Consider the following 21,369-nt stretch of genomic DNA (forward strand, 5'->3'; position numbering starts at 1 on the left):
CTTACGGTATTCTTGACCGGGAACAGATTCCTGACGACGCGCGATCGTTAAGACGCTTACCATCTTTCACGTTGCACAAGCTCTTATTTCAGACTTTTCCTTCACACATAGACGTTACATAAGAAGACTACGGCAGCTTTCGAGTTTTAAACAACACGTGATATAAAATTTGTCCAATGTATATGTGAGGAGAAAAATATATATTTGAGTTCGTATATCAAAATTTTCCACATTCTAGTTTACTAAAAATTGTTAAAAAAATTTGAAGCTTGATATAAAGTTGTAATTCCATGAAAAATATTGTAAAGTTATATATAAATGGAAAATATAAAAATTACTAAAATAAAGAATCTTAAAATGAAATAAAAATATAAAGAATCTTTTAATTTAATCTTTTATTTTTCGTATTATAATTCAAGAGATGTGTTTGTTTTAGGAGCGTAGTTTTAAAATTGCTATTAAAGATTAATATTAAGTGGGGTTAATTATTTTAGTTAAAATTATAGTTCATATGTTTAACGATTAAGTAAATTAGTTTATCACAGATTTCTGTAGTAATACTTAGATCGTTAACGTGCTATAGTTTATTTTCGGATTAAGCTAAAGCCGGGACGCCATATTTATACGGTCATCACATAGTGGTGCTTTATGGGTATTGGTGTTAACCTGTACTGTGAATTGCTATATTATAGAGTGCAAAGATTACCTAGGATATAATTACATCTTTTATGATTGAAGTGAGAACTAAATAATACTTTTCTTACTTTTTTATTTTAAATATTTTTGCACAAATAGAAAAATGGCATATAAATACGCTTCATTGTAAATGCAGAAATAAAATCTATGATATATTTCGGTATAGTTTGATCACCGAGTAAAGATGGCCGTGATCCCTTCTCCTATCAAATTGATTGAAATTGACTTCACTCTTACAGAGTGAAGTCTCATCTTACAGAGGTAGCGATTTCTAAGTATTTCTGTAGAAATCCGTAATTTATAATATTTGTATGTAATATACGTTCGTAATAATTTTCTTTAAAAAAAAATCATATTTGGGGTAACGCGACGCATTATGAAAAAAGCAAAAAAGTGTGTAACGAAACGATTCTTCTTTCTTTTTATAATGAATTTGTTGAAATTTATACTCGTAAATAATATGATATCATAAAACTCACATAATGCATAATGAAATCCTCAAATAGCTATGTACTAAGCTCTATTTACGATAAAGTTTAAAAAATCTTTTTATAAATTTAAACTTTAGTTTAAAAAATTTATTGCCTACTTATCACAATTAATTTATTTTTAATTTATTTTTTTTAAATATCTACTTAAAATCTAATAAATGCGAAGTTTCGACTTCTATTAACACCTTCAAAGTTTAATTCATATAACATATATAATTTTCAGTATTAAACATCAAATATAAATCAAATTCTTGCTAAAAAAAATCAACTTTGCAAACTTGATGACATCCAGTAGACATTCACGCGATTTTAATTATCCGTTGAGTTTTTATATAACTTTTTTCTTTTCTATTATTTACCTTCGATATCAGAACTTTTCGAAAAAAAAAAAACGTAGAAATGTGCTGATGTCTATTTCGAGAGTTGCACAGAATCGCACATCGCAGACTTTATCGTAACGACAATAACAGAGAGCCTTAGAAAATAAGATGAGTAAATCCTATAAAGGCGAGTTAAACAAAAGATTATTTTACACGGATAGAATCAATACTAGTAATAAATTTATTTTTTAAATTATTTTTTATAATTAATTACTTTTCTTTATCTTAAGCCGGATTTGTAAACAAGTTATACAAGCTTAAAACTTTGCTTTATTAAAAGCTTAGCTTTCTTAATTAAGTAACTTACTTAATAAGTTATTTTCAATGTGAATATTTTACATTTATTTATGATTTTAGAAAGAGTCTCTTTGAATATATTTTACATTTATTTATTATTTAGGAAAAAATTTCGTTCATGTCTATGTTAGGATTGCCAGATAGCCAGGATTTCTGGGAAAGTCCGGAATTTAGCTGATCCCGTGTCTAGTGATTGAAATTTTCTATCCTGGAAATGCCATAATATTAACGAAATTCATATTTTTTAAGCTACTTCTCACGATCACAACACCATTGACATTTAAAGATTTATACAAAATTATGTAATTCACGAGCACGTCTACTGTGTTGTGTGATTTGTTCTGGCATCACTGAGAGTACTTTTAAAAGTTTTTTTTTTCTAAATAATCAGAAAAAACTTTCAAGAAAATTCTATATATTCTATATATTCTACAGTTTTTTTTACTCGGCTTTCTATCTTAAAAAGAAGTTATTTCAATTTAAAATATGTTATCATTAAAAAATGATTAGTGTACCATAGTTTATGTAAGGGGCCATCCATATATTACGTAAGCATAATTAGGGGAGGGGGGGGGAATTAGACCAATTCTTACAAATGCTTACATAGGGGGGGGAAGAGGTCGCATATATTCTTACGTAAGACTTTTTTGTCTGAAATTTTTTCAATGCAATTATATCGTTCGTATAATAATATTGAAAAAATCATGTAACTGCCGTGAACATTTTTTTGGACATTGAACGTGTACAGAAATCTTACGTATAATTATAGGGCGGAGTCTCCGAAATCCTTACGCTTGCTTACATGAGGAAGGAGGGGGGGGGGTAAAAATGGCCTAAAATTTGCTTACGTAATATATATATGGACGGCCCCTAGAGATACTAACTGATACAAGATTTAGCTCAAATAATTAATTTATAATAATCCATTTTTCAACCATCGCCTCGGACATGTTCCTGGAAATGTTGGTATTGGATCTGACAACCCAAGTCTAGGATTTAAATTAGTAGTATTTAAAATCACACATATAGATTTATAAATTATACCGTCACATTTCTAAGTGTATTTCAAAAATATTTTTTTTATTAATTTCACGACTAGTCGGATTAGTCCTCTAAAATAATTACTATCAATCGTGAAAAATGTGACGCCCAAAGTGGTACTTGTTATTTAAGATCGGTTCAATGTCCGGTCGAGGTTAGTAGTGGCCGAGAGTATACTAGGAGGAAGCTTGGGGAAAACTATCGTGGCTCTATGTTCCAAAGTCAGATATAATTACGTGATGCGGTAACGGACACGCGTTAGTAACTTCGCCGTGGATACCAACCGGTTTGGAGTCGAGAGGTCAGCGATCGTCATGCAAGATTGAGAACCGGATCGAGAATATTGACATTAACATCAGATCCGTTTTATCGCTTGACTTATCTGATATCCGAATTACCTTCCTTAAATTATAAACCTATAATCGTTTGAGAATCTCAATCAGTGTAACGTTTGCTATTACATATGTGCGAATTACGATTTTCGTTGTTGGAATTTAAAGTTCTATCTTAACATCTGTTCAAATCTTTTTCTTTTCACATATTCCCAAAATTTTATGTAGAAATAAAGTCAATATTAATAAATATAAAAATACTGAAGTAATAACTAAAATAATAGCGCTCACTTTAGACGTTTTCTATTCGGGAAACGATGTTTTTCGGGTCAAGCTACCGTACACCTTCGCTCGTGTCGAGCGGTAATTAAGGACTCCCGAGGATACAATCCTCCAAGTTCCAATTACTTTAGCACTCGCGCCAAAGCCGGGCAAAGTGCGACGACAGATGCATGCGATCAATACACAACCGAGTCTCTCAGTAACGCTGCACATGAACGTTGCACTTAATATTGCACGACGCGATTTGGCAGGACGAAAGGTGTACTATATTGATCGCGCTAAAATGTTTAAAAGTCAGTAATCGTGATTCAAATATTTAAACAACCATCTCGCCATGGAATCGTCCGGATGTTGTCCAGTTTGTATTGATGTACAGCGGATACAGAAATTAAATTAAATTGGCATTTTTTGAAAACGCTGTACCATTCTCTAGCGATTGTGAACATTTTTGAATAAAACCTTAATGGCGCGGCGGATTTATCTTTTGACCGTACGGCGACGACACATGGCGGCGACGGAAAATTTCCGTCTCTGCAGCGGAAATCTTTCGTGCCGGATGTTCCTCCGTCGGCGGGGGAGAAAATGCCGAAAAGTCCTGCTCGCATCTGCACCTGTATACATCACACTATATGCACGCTCACTAATGCAAAACCCATAATTATCGCGGCACAAACCCTAAAGCGATGTTCCATTAACCGCAAATGGCTCTCTCCGAATTTCTATTTCAGACTGGAACTCTGCGCTATTTATCATTCTGAACGGTACGAAGGAGGAGCACTTGGACATGCTGGACGGTGGTATTATTCAGCGATTACTTGAGGAAAAATGGAAGACCTTCGCGCGAGTAAGTGCGTCCACGTGATGGCGTTCCCGCTCGTTTCTCGCTGAATTATAAGACGTTACTATATTTTGAAGTTTTTCATCGTCTCTTCGGCTTTATACTTGACTTTGCTCCGACAACTCGAGATCCTCTTTGTAACAATAGAATCGCAAGGCATACACACTGACCTCATCTTTTATTAATTCATCTTTTACTGGTATTCCTCCGAATATCAAATTTTTCCATATCCATCTTCGAAATAAAATACGAAATGTAAAGAAAAAGCAGCCCCTCTCTTGAAAATAGTTTAAATAATTAATATATTTGATAATAAAAACTTTTCGATGAAAAGTATATCAAAATTCGAAAATTTTATAAATAATATTAGATGAAAAATAATGCTTGATATATATTATGATATACAGGATTTTCTTTTATAAAACAATGGCAGCTTCATTCAGAGCTTATAACTTTGAATTGTGTATTCGTATAACTGATTCTTACGTCGAACAAAGAGCGATTTCTTTTCTTTTTATATTCTGAGCACAACTCAAAGCATCAAGAAGAGAGTTGATTCTTTTAGTTCTTCAATTTTATATTTTTGCGTTTTTTCGTACTTTGTATATTTTTGCGTAATATAGTAGTGCTTTGTATTAAGAAATATATTAAAACTTAAGATATTTTTAATATGTAAATACTATAGAATATGGTTTCCCCAATGCAATTTTCAAATGACATCTTTTTATTAGATAATACATAAACAAAATTTAAATAATGTAGAAACAAAAATCGTTTATCGAATTTATTTGATGTTGTTCGAAAATTGTTTTCTGCTAAAAGCTTATTATTTTCTTTGAGTAACTCCTTAATCGAATCTATTAGATAGCATCTAAAGATAAATCAATCTTAATCTCGTCGACGAATCTATCTTCTACAGTCAAAAATATTTCTATTTGTTAAGAGGCAATTTTAGATTTCCGTCGCCAGACCATATATTTTTGGGAAATCTTTACGCGAGCACTTTGAAGAAGATCGGCTTACATCGCAAAAGCAGCTCACGTTGCGATGCTTTTTCACTTTATATATATTTTATGTAGTTGACAACAGATGAGCCACCTGGACAATTGCCGATAAATAACATGTTACTTCGCAAAGCTGCTTAGGTCACTTATGAAAGAGACAGGGTAATATCATCAAACATAGTTTTTATCAGAGTATAGAAGTTTCTGAACGGTGTAAATTTTTAAAACCGTTATTTTAGATAGCTCCATAAACGACTCGGGAAAGAATTAAGCGATTAAAGTGATTTAAACGATTGGAAAACATGAATTTTGAGAGGAAAATGATGCATGAATGTTCATTCAAAATTGATAAAATGTTAGATCCAATTTTCACGCGGTTTCGCATACAGATGCGAGCGCAAATGCGTGTCTGTAGTACGAGATATTGTCGCGCTGTTTACTAGCGATTTCTCTCTTTCAGTTTCTCTGTCGAGTAACTTGGAACGATTAACACTCGGATCGATCGGTCGAGTGACGTCGATGAGGCTTCCGGCGATGGCGGTATAATTGCGCCGGTTATTTCAAGTCAGTCTGTCGCGGGTCCATGGTGGCTCAGTGATTTCGAAACGATGGCTATCGAAGTTATACGGGCGAGCTGATTGCAATTACGATCGCACCACAAACGAGCTTTCGTACGTACACCGATGGCTTCAGCAGACGGGCGCGTATCGCGCATATTATAACTGCACCGCGTCCATAACGTGTCCCATTTATGGCACTAATCACGGCCACACTCGGACCGCACGTAAACGCAATATGCAGCATTATTATGTCTGTTTGGCTATGATTTTCGTATTATCGGATCGTACCAGGGTCAATCTCGGAGCGGCTCGTTAAAATGTTTTCATCCGTTAAACGCGTGCGATTACCACTTTACAAACAAGTGTTGCGATAACGCGAGCTAAAAGATAAAACAAAAGACGTTAAACGTTGCGTCCGGTATAACTGGATTATGCGCGATAATACGGCCGTGATGCGATAACGCGGGCAATGATGTCGTAGCGCGAGCTGCCGTTCGCAAATTATAAAGTTTCGCTATATTTGGAATTGATGTCATTTTATGAAGAAACACGCGCGTGATATTAGACGCAAAAGATAAAAATTACTTTCGTCATATTTGACGTAATGAAATAATCTCGGAGGCTATCAATCCCGACTATAAATTACGCTTTCACTACTGAGAAAATAGAATCTGCGAAAAACAGATACAACGGATAAACGATTCGAAATATGCGAGATAAATCAATCTTTTCAAACGCTCGACCGATATCCAAGCCTCCCTGAGTTCAGCCCCGGGACCAGCGATATTTTCGCGAGTCCACCCCTATATTACCGCTCGTAAAACTTTGCTCTTATATTCCGGCCAATCGATGCGGAAAGTTCCGTGGGTGCATACGCCGACATCTATTCTCCACTGAAAAGTTGCAGTTCCTGAAGCGATTGATTATCTTGGTGTTTCACCTGGCCTCGCTGTCCTTAGCCGTGTACTTCAGGCCCGCGGACATGGAGGCCGTGCTGCTGCAGTGGCCCGAGGAGATAACGGACGTCGTCCGCACCGCGGCGGAGTGCATCACCGTGCTGGGCGTGCTGAATTACATCCTGGTGCAGCTGGGAGGCGAGATGATCAACGTCGGTCCGCTATCGTTCCTGAAGCAACTGGTAGGCTCGGACATTTTTCTCGCCGCGGTGACTTCACCGTCAGGGAAGTTTTACCGTTTGAAATCGCGAGATTATCATCTAGGATCCGGAGCTTACTTACAATTAATTCGAAAACCCAGTTAAATTATACATGAAGATATATATGAATAGATATACTGATATCCCGATTTAACAAAGGATTTTTGTTAAATCGGCCGCACTATTTATATAAAAAATTGGATCCTGACAAAATGAGTTAGTTTTCACATATAATATAGCTTGTAACGTAGTGAATCAAAGATGTCATAGACACAAGGCTCGATAATGGATAGTTTTTGAAATATATGATAAAAGTATAAAAAGTATAAAACTTGTACCCATACACAGAACACCTTTGATAAGCCATAATTCAAAAACTATCCATTATCGAACCTTTTGTTCACCACGTTATAAGCTATTACATTTAAAAAAATATCGGTATTGATTTAATACCATGTGATGTTTATATATAATATGTATAATTATTACTGTGTTGGTGTTAATATTACCAACACAGTTAAAATTATATAAACACCGCATGATGTAAATTCACCGATATTTTTGAGAGTGTACATTATCTGTGAAAACTAACCGAGATTTAATTTTCTAATTAGTACGGAGTTCTTTAACTTTCGTATTGTTAAACAGAGACATAATTAAACTGAAGATACATAAGAGTTGGAATTTAAGACTTTAAAGTGTGATTTGTCGAATAAAACACACTGGGATTTTATAGAGAAAAATGGAGTAATTTCAAAGAAATACAGAGCTGTGTAATTTTCTTTTAGGCTATTTTGCATAAAGTTGCATAAAATTTGAGATGCAATTATAACGAAGTATAAACGAAAAAAATTAAATTAATTCTTTTAGAATTAATTTAATTTTGTAAGTGAAATGGATTCCTTTTCTAAATAATTAATTTTTTATATAATAAGATAAAAAATCTCTGAGTAAATAAAATGCTCCGGTTTTCCATCTGCATTTTCGTCGTTTCTCTCAATCATGAAATATCCCGTTGTTTCGTGCTGCTTCGCAAATACCGATACTCAACGGCGCAATTTCAGTGCGGCAATGCTAGCTAAGTGTAGTCAGTTGCGCAAATCCTGAGATTGGTGAACTGTAACGAATCACGGATCTATGGATGCGCTAAGATATCCTACGGCTGTCGAAGGAAGCTATACGTTCGTGGTATTAATCTTTCATGCATTAATGAGTTCGAAGAATAAGAGAAAGATAGATCGATGATTATCGAAGCATTACGTATAGCGGTATAACGACAACGTCGACAACGCGATAGCAATTTGATGAAGAGTTCTTTCTATCTTTTTTTCTTTATTAACTGTGTAATCAGAGATGATATATTATAGATAACTGAAGACTATAAAATATATTGTTTGTTATATAACTGTATCAAATTATATAGATAAAAAGATAAACTCATTTTTGCGTATTAAATTTATAATGAATCGAATTTAGTAAAATAAAAATTAGTGTTAATATAACTATATAATTTAATAAATTTAACAATATTATTTTTTTCGCGGTGTCATATAAATCTCAGGACAGACATTGTCGGTAATGATGGATTGCGTTAAAAGCATTTTTGGTAGAGATGATATTTCGATATATGTCCTCGATAGTAAAGATGGATTTTTTCACCAGCAAATTTTAAACTATGTATAGCTTCCAATTAAATTTGTTTTGTCAATTTTCCTCTATTTTCTATTTTAAGAGAAATCGCAGTTAATCAAATTTATTTTGTAACATACATCATGTATAATATAACATATTGTTATTTATTATTATAATTAATTAATTTATATTAATATAATTATATCATGTACTTGCCGGTTCAAGAATTCTCACAAATATTACAAAAATGTACAAACATTGGCGCATTAGCACGCCTATTGGTTATCTATTCATATCTATCAATTAGGAGAGAATATACATGTATATACATATATCGTGTTGGTTATTGCTTGTACAAGATCAATATAGCACATATTCGCCGGTCTGATTCAATACAATCAAACATAAGCTATAACGTTATATTATATATTATAGCAAGTACATGTATTCGCTTCGATTTGCGGGTAATTAATACTACGACGGTTCAAACACGTTAATACGCACCTACACAAGCTGCGTCATCGCACAACATCCAATCTGTAATTTGTCCAATCAATGTATATATGTATAAATGATTAAAAATATTTTATCTGTGATAAACGTATGTTCAACTCTTCATATATGTATAACGTCGTTACTATTGCTTAACGTCGAATTTTTTTGAATAGAAATGTTTTTCTTCTTCACACACACAATGTGATATAAAAAATATGTATTTTATATCTTTTTTAGAAGAAATTTATAATATAAATATACAGGGTATTCTAAAAGTAATGATAAATTTTTCGCACAGGGGCAGAATGGACTGAAGTTCTATGAGAAGAAAAGTCCTCTATCATTTTGCAATTTTTGCAATAGTTAACAAGATATTAATTGCTAAAAATTGCCGGAAATTGGTCTTCGTAATAATTTTTTACTCAAAAACTATCTATCAACTTTACAGAAAAACTGCAAGAGACAAAAATTGTTTATTTTCTTCTCATAGAACTCTAAAAATTTTTTTTAGAATTTTTTAATACCGTATTTTCTCATGTTGGTAAAAATAAGAAAATGAAGTACTAAAAAGTTGATAAAAAATTCTGAAAAAATTCTTAGAGCTCTATGAGAAGAAAATAAACAATTTTTGTCTCTCGCAGTTTTTCTGTAAAGTTCATGATAGTATTTGAGTAAAAAATTATTCAAGACCAATTTTCGACAATTTTTAGTAATTAATATCTTATAAATACGAATTAAGATCCGACAGTGTAAGTGTACAACATACAAGACACTCGCCCCGGAAAGTCGAGAGGTTCCAAGTTCGAATTCTGACTGAGGTAATATTTTTCGCAATAAGTTCTTTACCTTTTAATTACCTTATCTTTTAATTAATTTAGGGAGGATTATTTTCATATATAGGAATGTTCGAATGTTTCGGCTTCTCATTATATTTATATTATTAGCGTCTCAGATTGATTGTGATTAGTGTCCATATGTTTCGGCACACAGTCACATCTGAGATAATTAAAAATTTAAAAATTAAGAATATATGTTGTATTCATAACATCTAAGTTTGACCGATCATTGGCGCTCTCAAATTAATATCTTATTAATTATTGCGAAAATTGTAAAATGGTAGAGAGGACTTTTCTTCTCAGTTTAGTCCTTTCTACCCTTGTGCTACAGATTTTTTCGAAGTAACGAAAGATTCGTTACTTTTGGAACACCCTATATATACAAAATAAATTTTTCAAATTAAAAAAAATCTTAATATTAATATAAAATCTCTTTCTCAAAAACTAATATCTTAAAGATCGTCTTAAAGTTGATTAAAGTTGAGACAATCGTATGGAATATTTTGTTTGTCTATCCTCGGTATGCATCGAGCAAATACCCTGTGCGTCGTCGCGTCGTCGTGATAACGCATTCGTTACACGGAGGTATCGAAATTGCACGAAAATATCGATTCCCCTGCGGACGTTCCTGAAACGTTGCAAGAGTGCATGAGGCCGCACTAACGTTCCGTCTGCGCGCATTTGCATTTCAGAGCCACGAACCGGCCAAGTTGATATTCGTGATCAGCAATCTGCTCATTCTCGCGTGCATTCCATGTCGTATCGCTGGCGATCGGCACGCGGAGGATGCGATACTGGTGTTCGCCGTGCCGGGCTCGTGGTTTCTTCTTATGTTTTTCGCCGGGTAAGTAATATACAAGAGACAGGGCGGAAGGACGCGGGAAAGAGGCAGCTGCGAAATTAAAGTGGTTGCAATTTACTGGCGCGACGCGACCAGGTCGCACTCGTTACATTGCTGCCACCCATTTGTTTCACGCATCATTTTAGCGCCATCGCCACGGACAATCGCCGTGTGTAAACTGGCGACGTGTTTACAGCCACCTGTGCGTATGTACACCGCAAGTTATTTGTCGGACCGAGTATATCGAATGGAGCAAATTCTTCCTTTGAGTATAATTTAACGGTTTTTGTCAGCTGTATCTCAAAATTACGTACGCCAACGTGCAGAAAATAATCGTGATTGGTTATTTTTACGTAATCGTAAAAAAGGGTGGGATCTAAATATGGTAGATTGACGAGGAAAAAAAAATCGCAGTATCAAGGGTAGAGCTGAAAAAAGCTTCTATTTTTATGAAAGGATGCATTCTTCATTATTGGTTGTTCTAATAAAATTGTAACGTGAAAATGTTTAATATTATCCATACAGCACAGATTATTTCAGCAACAGTGCAGCAACATTGCAATGTTTCAGTAATATTGCAATAATATTACAAACGTTCTGTGCTATACACTGAAAAAATGAGTCTGGCAATAACCATCAAATGTCGAGTGAAATAATTTCAATCAAATGTTCTATTAACATAACCAAAAATAATTTTACCTTTTTAAATATTTAATAATTATTACTAAACTGATTGATTATATTATGTTTGGTAATACTTATTAAATATTTAAAAAGATAAAATTATTTTTGGTAATATATTAACCGAATGTTTGATTGAAATTATTTTAATCAATATTTGGTAGTTATTACTCAAACAGACTCTTTTTTTTCAGTGTATAAGTTAAGCGACATGCATTAATAAATGATAATCCAATTTCTGAAAGTTATTCATGAGCTTGAGGAAGAATTTTGCAATGATTATCTTTCTATATATTATCTTTTAAATCTTTTTATTTAGTTATTTTCATTTATATGTACGATTATAATTTAAATTTCTTAAAGCACATACATTTCCTTTAGGCATCGTATTAAGTCTCCATAATTCATAATATAAATTATTTGCATTCTGCCGACAGAATTTCCCGTTTTTACGGAGAACTTTCACAAGTTGTGAATCTGTTTCCTACATCGGTTACTCGCGACATGCTTCTAGCAAGCGTTTTCTTGCTTAACGACACTTTGACGAATGTCGATGTCTCTTGTCGGATGTACTTCCGCGAAGAATGGGACAAATGGTTTATCGAGAGGCGAGAACGTGCATTCGCATTGTGCTTATACGTTCCTAATACGTGATATCAAACCTACGTGACCGACATTGGGAATAGAACAGTCGGATTGCAGCTGCTCCTTTCGGAAAATTCAGTTTGTTCTACCGCGATCCGATTGTAAACATCACTAAAACACTATATTTCAGCGGATGCATGGTGTCAGATAGTTACTAATCGTTTGACGCTTCTACTTCTCTACAAATCAGATACTGATCGTTGCAACGATATTATTTTCTGATATCATTAAATTTTTTTAGGGAAGTAATTGAAAATACATTTCTATTTCCATATCTTGTTTTTTTAAATAGAATTCTATTTCCAAATATTACTATTATTACACAGAGAAAGGATAGTTTTGTTGAAATATCTAAAATTTCCTTGCATACAGATCTGAAAATAATTTTGCTGAATCTCATTGAAATAACTATTAAATAATAAATAGGTCGCTCAAACCGGTTGCTAAAATGGCAAAACATTTTGCAGCATTGCTCATCATGCTTGAAATCCTATGTACTAAATTATTTCGATGGTCTAACAAAATTGTATATTTTCAAATCTAGTTAAATATTTAGAAACTTTAACAAAATCATTAGTTCCATGTCTCATCTCTCTGTGTATTGTTTCAATCGGTGATTTTATATATCATAGAAATATAATACAAAAAAGTTCTATCAGATGTCTTCGAGCTGAAACGCGCAAAATATCAACAAAGAAGAGAACATTATGTTGGCTTTTGTATCCTCTTCCTGGCCTTCAGCTGCGCCTGAGATACAAGGTGCCTGAGAGCTAGCTATAAGTTATACAGAGACGTTCTTAGAACTTGTACAGGCGCAAAGAGTGTATATTGAATTTAAACAGACGTAAAACGGCGGCTGGTAAATGGTACATCGTAAAGCACTTAGGCCGTAACTTTGGAGGCGGGTTTGTAGCGGGCTCCCGTTAAATTTTGTGCGAAATTAATCTCAGGCGTGACTGTGGCTTATTGCCAAGGCGAACGACAGCCGTGATGGAGGACAAGAAACACTGAGTGGCATCGAGAGTGTGCGGGAACCTTTGAGGAATTACTGCACGTATACGTACTTAAACGAAGTGATGTCGGAAGTCTAAAGAGGATCCTGATGGACAGTAATTACGCATGGAGAATATCGCGGCTTCTACGTCGCGTCGCGCTCTAAATAAATAAAATATATTGGAGCCCACTTTATGGGGACTCGGTAACATAGTTAGTCCTTCATTACAGTTCTGGACTTCAAAGGATATATTGAATTACGGCATCGATAATGACATTATAATTTTTTTCTCGTGATATTACTCATCATTCAATTTATCCCCTTTTTTGACTTAATACGATTTGATACTCCGTCAGCGTCAAAAGCTATATTAAGCCTGTATCGGTATATTAAGCATACATTTCCTTTGGTAGCAATGATATTCACACAAATATAATTGATTTAATCATTTTTATTTAATTTACATTAGTCTCGTACGATCAATAAACACAAATTAAAACGGAATAAAATTATCACCCATGTATCTCCTCAAAAATATAAGAGTTATTTTTAACGTAGTAGAGTCCTATAGTTAAAATGCAATTTTCATGGAATATTCTGTATATGCAAAGCTAGTAGTTAAAATTAATTATTTTCAAGTTTCCTTCTCATAATCAGATATTGATTATAGCAGTCAGAAAGAAAAGTTTGTTTATAATTCATTATTATGATAAATCGATACGATGGCTCAGCTGACATTAATCCGGTATAATTACCGAAGGAGTTGCATGAGGCGGTGAAAAAAAAGAAAAAAATATGACGTCTCCCCTCTCGAACTTCACTGAAAGTAGCAAGGAAGACCCGCGTAGCGGAAACTTGTTTGGCGAGCGGAAGTCGGTGAGTTCCTATTGATTTTCCCGGGACAACGTATACGCGATACCCGGGACAACGATGTTATATCCCTCATCCAAGTTGCATCGCTTATACTGTGCTAGCTATACCGTGCGAGTTATATCGGAGAATATCCGCGGTGTCTTTTCTATCGCGGCTGTACCCTCCCTTGAACTTACTCTGAGAAAAAGGCCGAAGATTTATGGGCGCCGGTAACCCTTGACAAGATAAGGTCACCCATCGATTAGCGGAAGAGGGTAGGACCGACCGGCGACGACGTCGTCGGAGTTAATGGAGGCTCGATCGATGTTCTCTCTTTCGCCATTATTCGTCGATCATTCGCCATTCGTTCATCCGTCCGTCGCGTCGGTTCGTTCGCTCATTCGTTCGTTCGCTCACAGAGCCACGCGAGTCTCTTCAATCTTAATCCCAGCCGAATGACGAATCTGAAAAATTTGTCGGTCTGTCGACGGCCGCGGATGCAGCGTCGGGATTAAAAAGCTTTTGTTTTCCGTAGCCGTCCAGCACGACGGCGGCGGTAGCGACGGCATCGATTTTAATCGTTCGTTCTTCGATCCCTCGATTCCAGCTCGTATTCCTATTGTGCTCGCATATGATACGCCGGATGCCACGAGTCTCGAATTACAAATCGTTTTGATTTCATCAATGCATACCGTTAGTTGTAATTGTATAACGCAAATGCGCGATCCTCAAAGCGTATAAAAAAATCATTGGGCGAAGAGGAACGAAGAATCCAGTACACCATATTGAGAATAAAATATATATAATTTATATATATATATATATATAATTCCACTTAGAATTCCATTTATTATAATTCCAACGATAATTTCATTTATATTTTCTTTTAATTAGCTAAAACTAAAATTTTTGTTAACATATTATATTCTTTTGTGTACAATTATGAAATAGAAGAAATTTAGTTATGGTACACAATATGAAGAATATTAAAGTAAATCTTTGAATTGTTTTAATGGCGATGAAGTATAATACGTTAATACTTTATTCGAAGTCTGCTTTATATTAGTAGTCGCGATTCTAACTTTATGATAACGAAAGAGTCGTAACTTACTTACACTGGAGTATTACAAAGTTAATTTAATCAATAATACGCTAACTTAAAATGAAATTTTTTCCCGCTTTGAGTACAGGGATATCAATAAAAAGACCTTTAAACATTTTAAACATATCCCTATATACTAGGGATACCTATATGGGCGTAATAAATTTTCTCTTATTCAATTTTATCTTATCAATTTCACAATTTATTATTGAAATTCATTTATGTACGTTCATGTCTACGATATGAATAATTTTAATTATTCATTAATATTTTTTAATAGCTTTTAATATCTGAAAGTTGTAAATTAATCATTTGCTATAATCACTTAAATCACTTTGCGCTTATTCTTTATTTTTTAAAAATGATATTAAAAAAGATAAATTGTATTATCGATCATTTCAAGGTAATCAATAACGTATTTAAATTTCTCTGGTAGGTAGAGTTATTAGCATTTAATTGTTTTCCTCGTTATAAATTTGTGAGCTGCGTGTAAGAAGAGTAGTTTACATATGCACACCGGATTGCTGCACAAGCACTTTTCGTGTCTGACCTATTCGTGTTATCGCGGCTACTGGAAACGTGATAACTGAACTCCGATATCAAGTGTTCAAAGCCATGCACTTTTTAACTTGTTAACCGAACATTTCGTTATCCAAAGCTTTCTCTGTACGTGCGAATTAATACCGGTAAATGCAAATAATATCTGGACCATTTCACGGAAGCAAAATATAAAATTACATGTATTCCAAATCAGCTATTATTTTTACATATTCAACGATCTGAACGGTCACGAGAGCCAGCGCGACGATAATCGTAAACAACACTTTTATATTAATCGGTATTAAGCTTAATTACGTATATCGCGAGAAAGAAAATATACGTGTATCAATTTGTTTGCGGGATGATGATGTTTGAATCTAGCTTTAGCGATTGTCGCGCGCGAGCGAAAAGACACATCATTTTGGTGGATTAGAGGGATGCAATTATCATGTGCATCCCACATATATCACGTCGGTAAATGTTTTACGATGGATTTTGTACGCATAATATTAAGCGTATTTGAGTCATACTAGTGAAATCGATGTCGATGACGTTAATAGACTGATTTACTTCGAACTTTGATACGCGAATACCACTGAATGAAACACGATGACAGCTCATTCACGTAACAGCAATAATGATAATTTTGTTGATACCGCTAATATGTGGAACATTGTATAATTAAAGTCAAAACAAACTGCACAAGCTAAATTCAATAAATACACACTTCGGAAATTTTGTCTTTGATATTCGACCATTTTCGTAAATTGCTGCACTTTTCTATTTTTTACACCGAGAGAAATGTTCGATACGTATAACCATTTATTTTGTTGATATTTAACTAATAAAAACTGTTTTATTTTTTCATTAAAAAATTGCGTTATTTTAACAAAATGTGTTTATTTAACAAAAGGACTATGCCCAGTTTTATAGGGGAATTTGGATGAACAACTTTGAGACATGCCTAAAATTTTAAGGTATCAAAAGAGAATAAAAAATTCCATAAGCCTAACTTTATAGGAGAGATTTCCTGAGTGCTCCTAGAACATATATTGGCCACATTTCAATTAGGCAATTAAAACCTTTTGTTTCATACTTTGAGTGTCTCTCTCCCCTCTTCATCGATTAATATACTACATCACTTATAACTATTCATTTAGGGTCCAAAAAAGGTTTTAGTTGTCTTTATCAAGATTGGACATATTCCAGATACTAGATGATTCGAGAAATCGAATAAAATCAGTCCTACACATGGTACATACAATACATAGTCATAATAGCGAACTTCGAACAGCTGCAGCATTTAAGGGACTCATTTTACAAAGTTGTGCATATGGAATTTTTTAATCCTTTTTTGATGCTTTACAATCCTAGCTAGGTCTCAATGCTGTTCAGCCGGGGCCCAAACTGGGCATAGTCCTTTGTGATTATTCTAACAAATACTTTAATTGAAAAAGTAAGAAAGTTTTTTTTAATAACATACCAACAAAATAAATGATTATACGTATCAACTGTGAAAAGTGCAGCGTCAAAAATATTTACGTTTAAAACATCTTTGCAAAACAAACGTTTAATTGTTTAATGATAAAAGATACTTCAATTTTAAACGTTTCAGAACAATATATGGTTACCTAAAGATTAAAGGTTACCAAGAGATTCATCAATAAAGTTCATTCATGAATTTCTTGGTAACTTTTAATCTTTAGGCAACCATATATTATGAAAATGGACCTAAGTGTTTAAAAAACGGAGATAAAAATAAAACATTTTAATATCTTAAAATGAAAACACTTTTTTTTATAAATAAAAACATTTTTCTCAGTGCATATAATTTTGCCACAAATTTTTATAAGATGCTTTATGCTCTTCAAGATACTCTCGTTTATTACATTATTTTCTCTCTTCAGAGCGATTCGATTGACTGGTCCGTTTGTCACAATGGTATACAGCATGATAACGGGCGATATGCTGACTTTCGGTATTATCTACACGGTCATGCTGTTTGGATTCTCGCAATCGTTTTACTTTCTTTATAAGGGATTCCCCGGAGTGAAATCATCTCTCTATCATTCCTATCCTTCGACTTGGATGGCACTGTTTCAGATAACCCTCGGCGATTATAACGTAAGCTCCACCATAGATTACCGCTTTATTGGCACAAGTTTCTACTGCAGACCCTTATCTTGCACACGCATGCACATAAGTGTAAAATAATCCTCTTACACATCCTTTCTTTTTTTTTATCTATATCTAAATCCTACCACATATAATTTGCTCTATTTACATTTACAGAAATAATACGTTTCCGATAATTGAACGTTGAACGTTGAACGTTGAACGTTGAACGAATCCATTTGTTTATCTCGTCCATTCATTCGCCTTTGTATTTCTATTTTAAAGATTTTAGAGCATTGCTAAACATTAGTTTAATTACTGCATGTCAAAGTTAGAAATTAAACGTCGCACGCGCGTTTACATCATTCCAAAACATTGTTCCGACGGTGCGTCAGGACACGCGGCTATGAATCTTGAATTTCAATCACGGACAATTCCGCGTCGCACAAAATAACACTACAATATGGTTTCCTGACGAAATTAAAGATTTAGCACAACGATCGCGCGCGCATCTGCATGAACGCGCGGCGGGTGCATAAAATACCGCCTGTCCGGTAAAAATCATTGCTCGGTTTCGCAGTTCGTATAACGATTAACCCGTTGCACTGAATTAACAGGGAGGGGAGGGGGGAGGGGGAGGGATAGCCGACCATAGTACGATGGAAAATACGAGTTTCCGTTCGAAAATTCTACGTGCTTCCGCCGTCGCGCAACGGGCATGCAACATCGGGTATTGGTCGCCTATTTATTAGCATCCACATGTAATTGTCGCGACGATTTACCGGCAACGATGTACCGGCGTTGCATTTATCCAATTGCCTTTATTGCTTGTATTTACAGTACGCGGATTTGAGTAACACAACCTATCCTAACTTGAGCAAGACCGTCTTCGCGATTTTCATGGTACTCGTGCCCATACTGCTACTCAACATGCTAATTGCCATGATGGGTAATACATATGCACATGTTATTGAGCAAAGCGAAAAGGAATTCGTCAAGCAGGTTAGTATTAAAATAATTCATGATCTTTCTTAACCTTTAGACTGCCGGCATTTTTTCGTTAAAATAGTGATTTTTTTTCCTCGAAATTTTTTTTATATAAGTAACATAACCGTGACGCAGAATATCGAGATTTGTACAGAGCTATAAAAGTGGCTTTCCCAGAAGGGAACGTACGATCAAATAAAAAAAATTTTTATTTTCTCAAAAATAGTGTATTTCAGGGTTCTTGGTATCGCTGATTCTAATTATGAGCATAGATTTAGGAAATCTCGAACTCTAAACGTAATATTGACAACATAAATGAATATAAACGTATAGACTCATGCAGAGAACTTTCCTTTATTTAACATTACCCAGAGCTAACGACATAGACGTAAAAAGTTTATAGTCCCTTTTTGGCTTTTTTTTGTTTGGTTCTTAAACTTATTTTTTGTATTTTTTTTACTTTTTTCTTGTTTTATAATTTTTTTACTTTTTTATATTTTTTACTTTTTTGTATATTTTTCAATACTTATATATTTTTATATATTTTAGGCAACATACACATATATATGTTTAATACAATTAGTATTTAAAATTCCAAAAATGGTATTTTAACCCACACTCAGGAGCCACAAAAGTGGCTTTCTCGGCAGTCTAAAGGTTAATTTACAGTATCTACTTTCGAAACATATTGCTTATAAATTATTTTGTCGAATGCTAAAATAAATTTCTAATATTTACACACAAAGTATTTGTATTTATTAAATTAAAAATCCATCGTCGATACTAAATTGTATATACAGAAATTATCAAAAATGTTTGACAGAAAACGGAAATACACAATAAAAATATTCGAGCTGTTTTTAACTATCCTATACAAAGGTTTAATGATAAGTTAAAATGAAATTATTACATAGCTACGATAGCATGGATCATGCACGGAAAAAACAATGTTGCTGAAGTATCTAAAAGTTTAGGTCTAAAAATAATATATTGTTGCACGATCAAAATAATTATGTAGGAAATTCAAGCATGAACAATGCTGCAAAATATTTTATAATAACATTTTAGCAATCAATTTGAGTATGTTATATAATTATTTTTATCATTCAATAAAATTATTTTCAAGTCTATATTTATAGCTAAATTTTTAAACATTTCAGTAAAATTCTCTCCATATAAACGAAAAAATGATTTTGCTGAAATACCTAAAAATTAGTAGGTACAGATAAAATTTAAAAATAATTTTGTTGGATTATCAAAATAATAATTACGTAGGAATTCCAAGCATGATGAACAATACTGCAAAAAATTTGGATATTCCAGCAACCAGTTCAAGTGACCTATATATATAATTATTTTAATGGTCCAACAAAATTATTTTCAGATCTGTATCTAGCTAAATTTTTATTTATATATATATTTTATATAGATATTTCAACAAAACCGTTCTTTCTGTGCTCGAATAAATACCACAAAACAGTTCTTGAGTTTATTTGTTTAATTAAATGCTTTTTATTAATTTTCTATCAAGTGGGCAAAAATCGTGGTGTCTTTGGAACGCGCTGTATCCCAAAAAGACGCCCATAATTACCTACAGGAATATAGCATCAAGCTGGGACCCGGCGATGATCCGAACAACCCCGCATCGGAACAAAGAGGCGTATTGGTTATTAAAAGTAAATCAAAAACCAGAGCAAAGCAGCGTAAGGGCGCTGTGTCTAATTGGAAGGTGATTTATTTACTTATATTTATTCTTTTTTTCATGCGTATGCATGCACCGACGGCGATGTATATCCAAAGATTTATTTCACACCAGTGCATCAAGCATCATACAATTTATTTATCGGCGTCCCATTCGACTGATATGAGTTCTGGTATCGATTCTCGTAAAATGCACACAGCAAATTTTGCTACGGTGTAGTAAATTTCATCAGAATAGTACAACTACGCGCAATATTTACTCCAAGATGCATTAAAAATTAATGGCATTAATATTTCAATAACTCATTTTTTTCGCAGATCAACGAAATAAATAGGAAATTTTTCTAATTTAAATATTTATTAAAATAATCAAATATTTTATTATTACTACTGTTAAAACCGTTTCTCGAGTTTTCAATTACATCTATAAAAGTATCGTAACACGAATGACGGCGTTATAATTTTATCACTTCGCTCCATGTACTTTTGCAGCGAGTCGGAAAAGTCACGATACACGAATTGAGAAAACGAGGTATGACTGGCGAGGAACTCCGTCGTATAATGTGGGGTCGCGCGTCCTTCTCTACCCCTGTGCGAGTCAGGTAATGATACTTTCATCGCATCTCATCATACCGTATTTCTCCAGAGTTATCTGTTGGTTTATTACCCTTTTGGTATAATTTCAAAATACTCATGTTGTCTTATAATTTCTCGGTTTCATATCCAATTTACTATTATATTATTACAGATTATAACATACACACTTATTAATTATTACGTCGCTATTATAAAATAAAAATTTTTGATATATTTTCTGTTCCATTCTAATGTTAGCTGTAATCTATATATTTTTTAATTTTTATTTTAATTA

At 33.7% G+C, this 21,369-nt stretch overlaps 1 protein-coding gene across 1 annotated transcript in view; it reads left to right on the forward strand.

Annotated features, from left to right (window-relative positions):
- iav (transient receptor potential cation channel subfamily V iav) overlaps nucleotides 1-21,369 on the forward strand; it is a 31,476-nt gene that overhangs the window by 5,077 nt on the left and 5,030 nt on the right. The window contains exons 3-9 of the mRNA XM_018455915.1: nucleotides 4,248-4,363; nucleotides 6,823-7,059; nucleotides 10,733-10,884; nucleotides 17,603-17,819; nucleotides 18,651-18,812; nucleotides 20,329-20,526; nucleotides 20,991-21,100. Coding sequence (XP_018311417.1) covers nucleotides 4,248-4,363; nucleotides 6,823-7,059; nucleotides 10,733-10,884; nucleotides 17,603-17,819; nucleotides 18,651-18,812; nucleotides 20,329-20,526; nucleotides 20,991-21,100 — 1,192 coding nt within the window. The remainder of the gene's footprint in view (nucleotides 1-4,247; nucleotides 4,364-6,822; nucleotides 7,060-10,732; nucleotides 10,885-17,602; nucleotides 17,820-18,650; nucleotides 18,813-20,328; nucleotides 20,527-20,990; nucleotides 21,101-21,369) is intronic.

Source organism: Mycetomoellerius zeteki, unplaced genomic scaffold (genome assembly GCF_001594055.1).
Source record: "Mycetomoellerius zeteki isolate Tzet28-1 unplaced genomic scaffold, Tzet1.0 scaffold52, whole genome shotgun sequence".
Lineage (NCBI taxonomy): Eukaryota > Metazoa > Arthropoda > Insecta > Hymenoptera > Formicidae > Mycetomoellerius > Mycetomoellerius zeteki.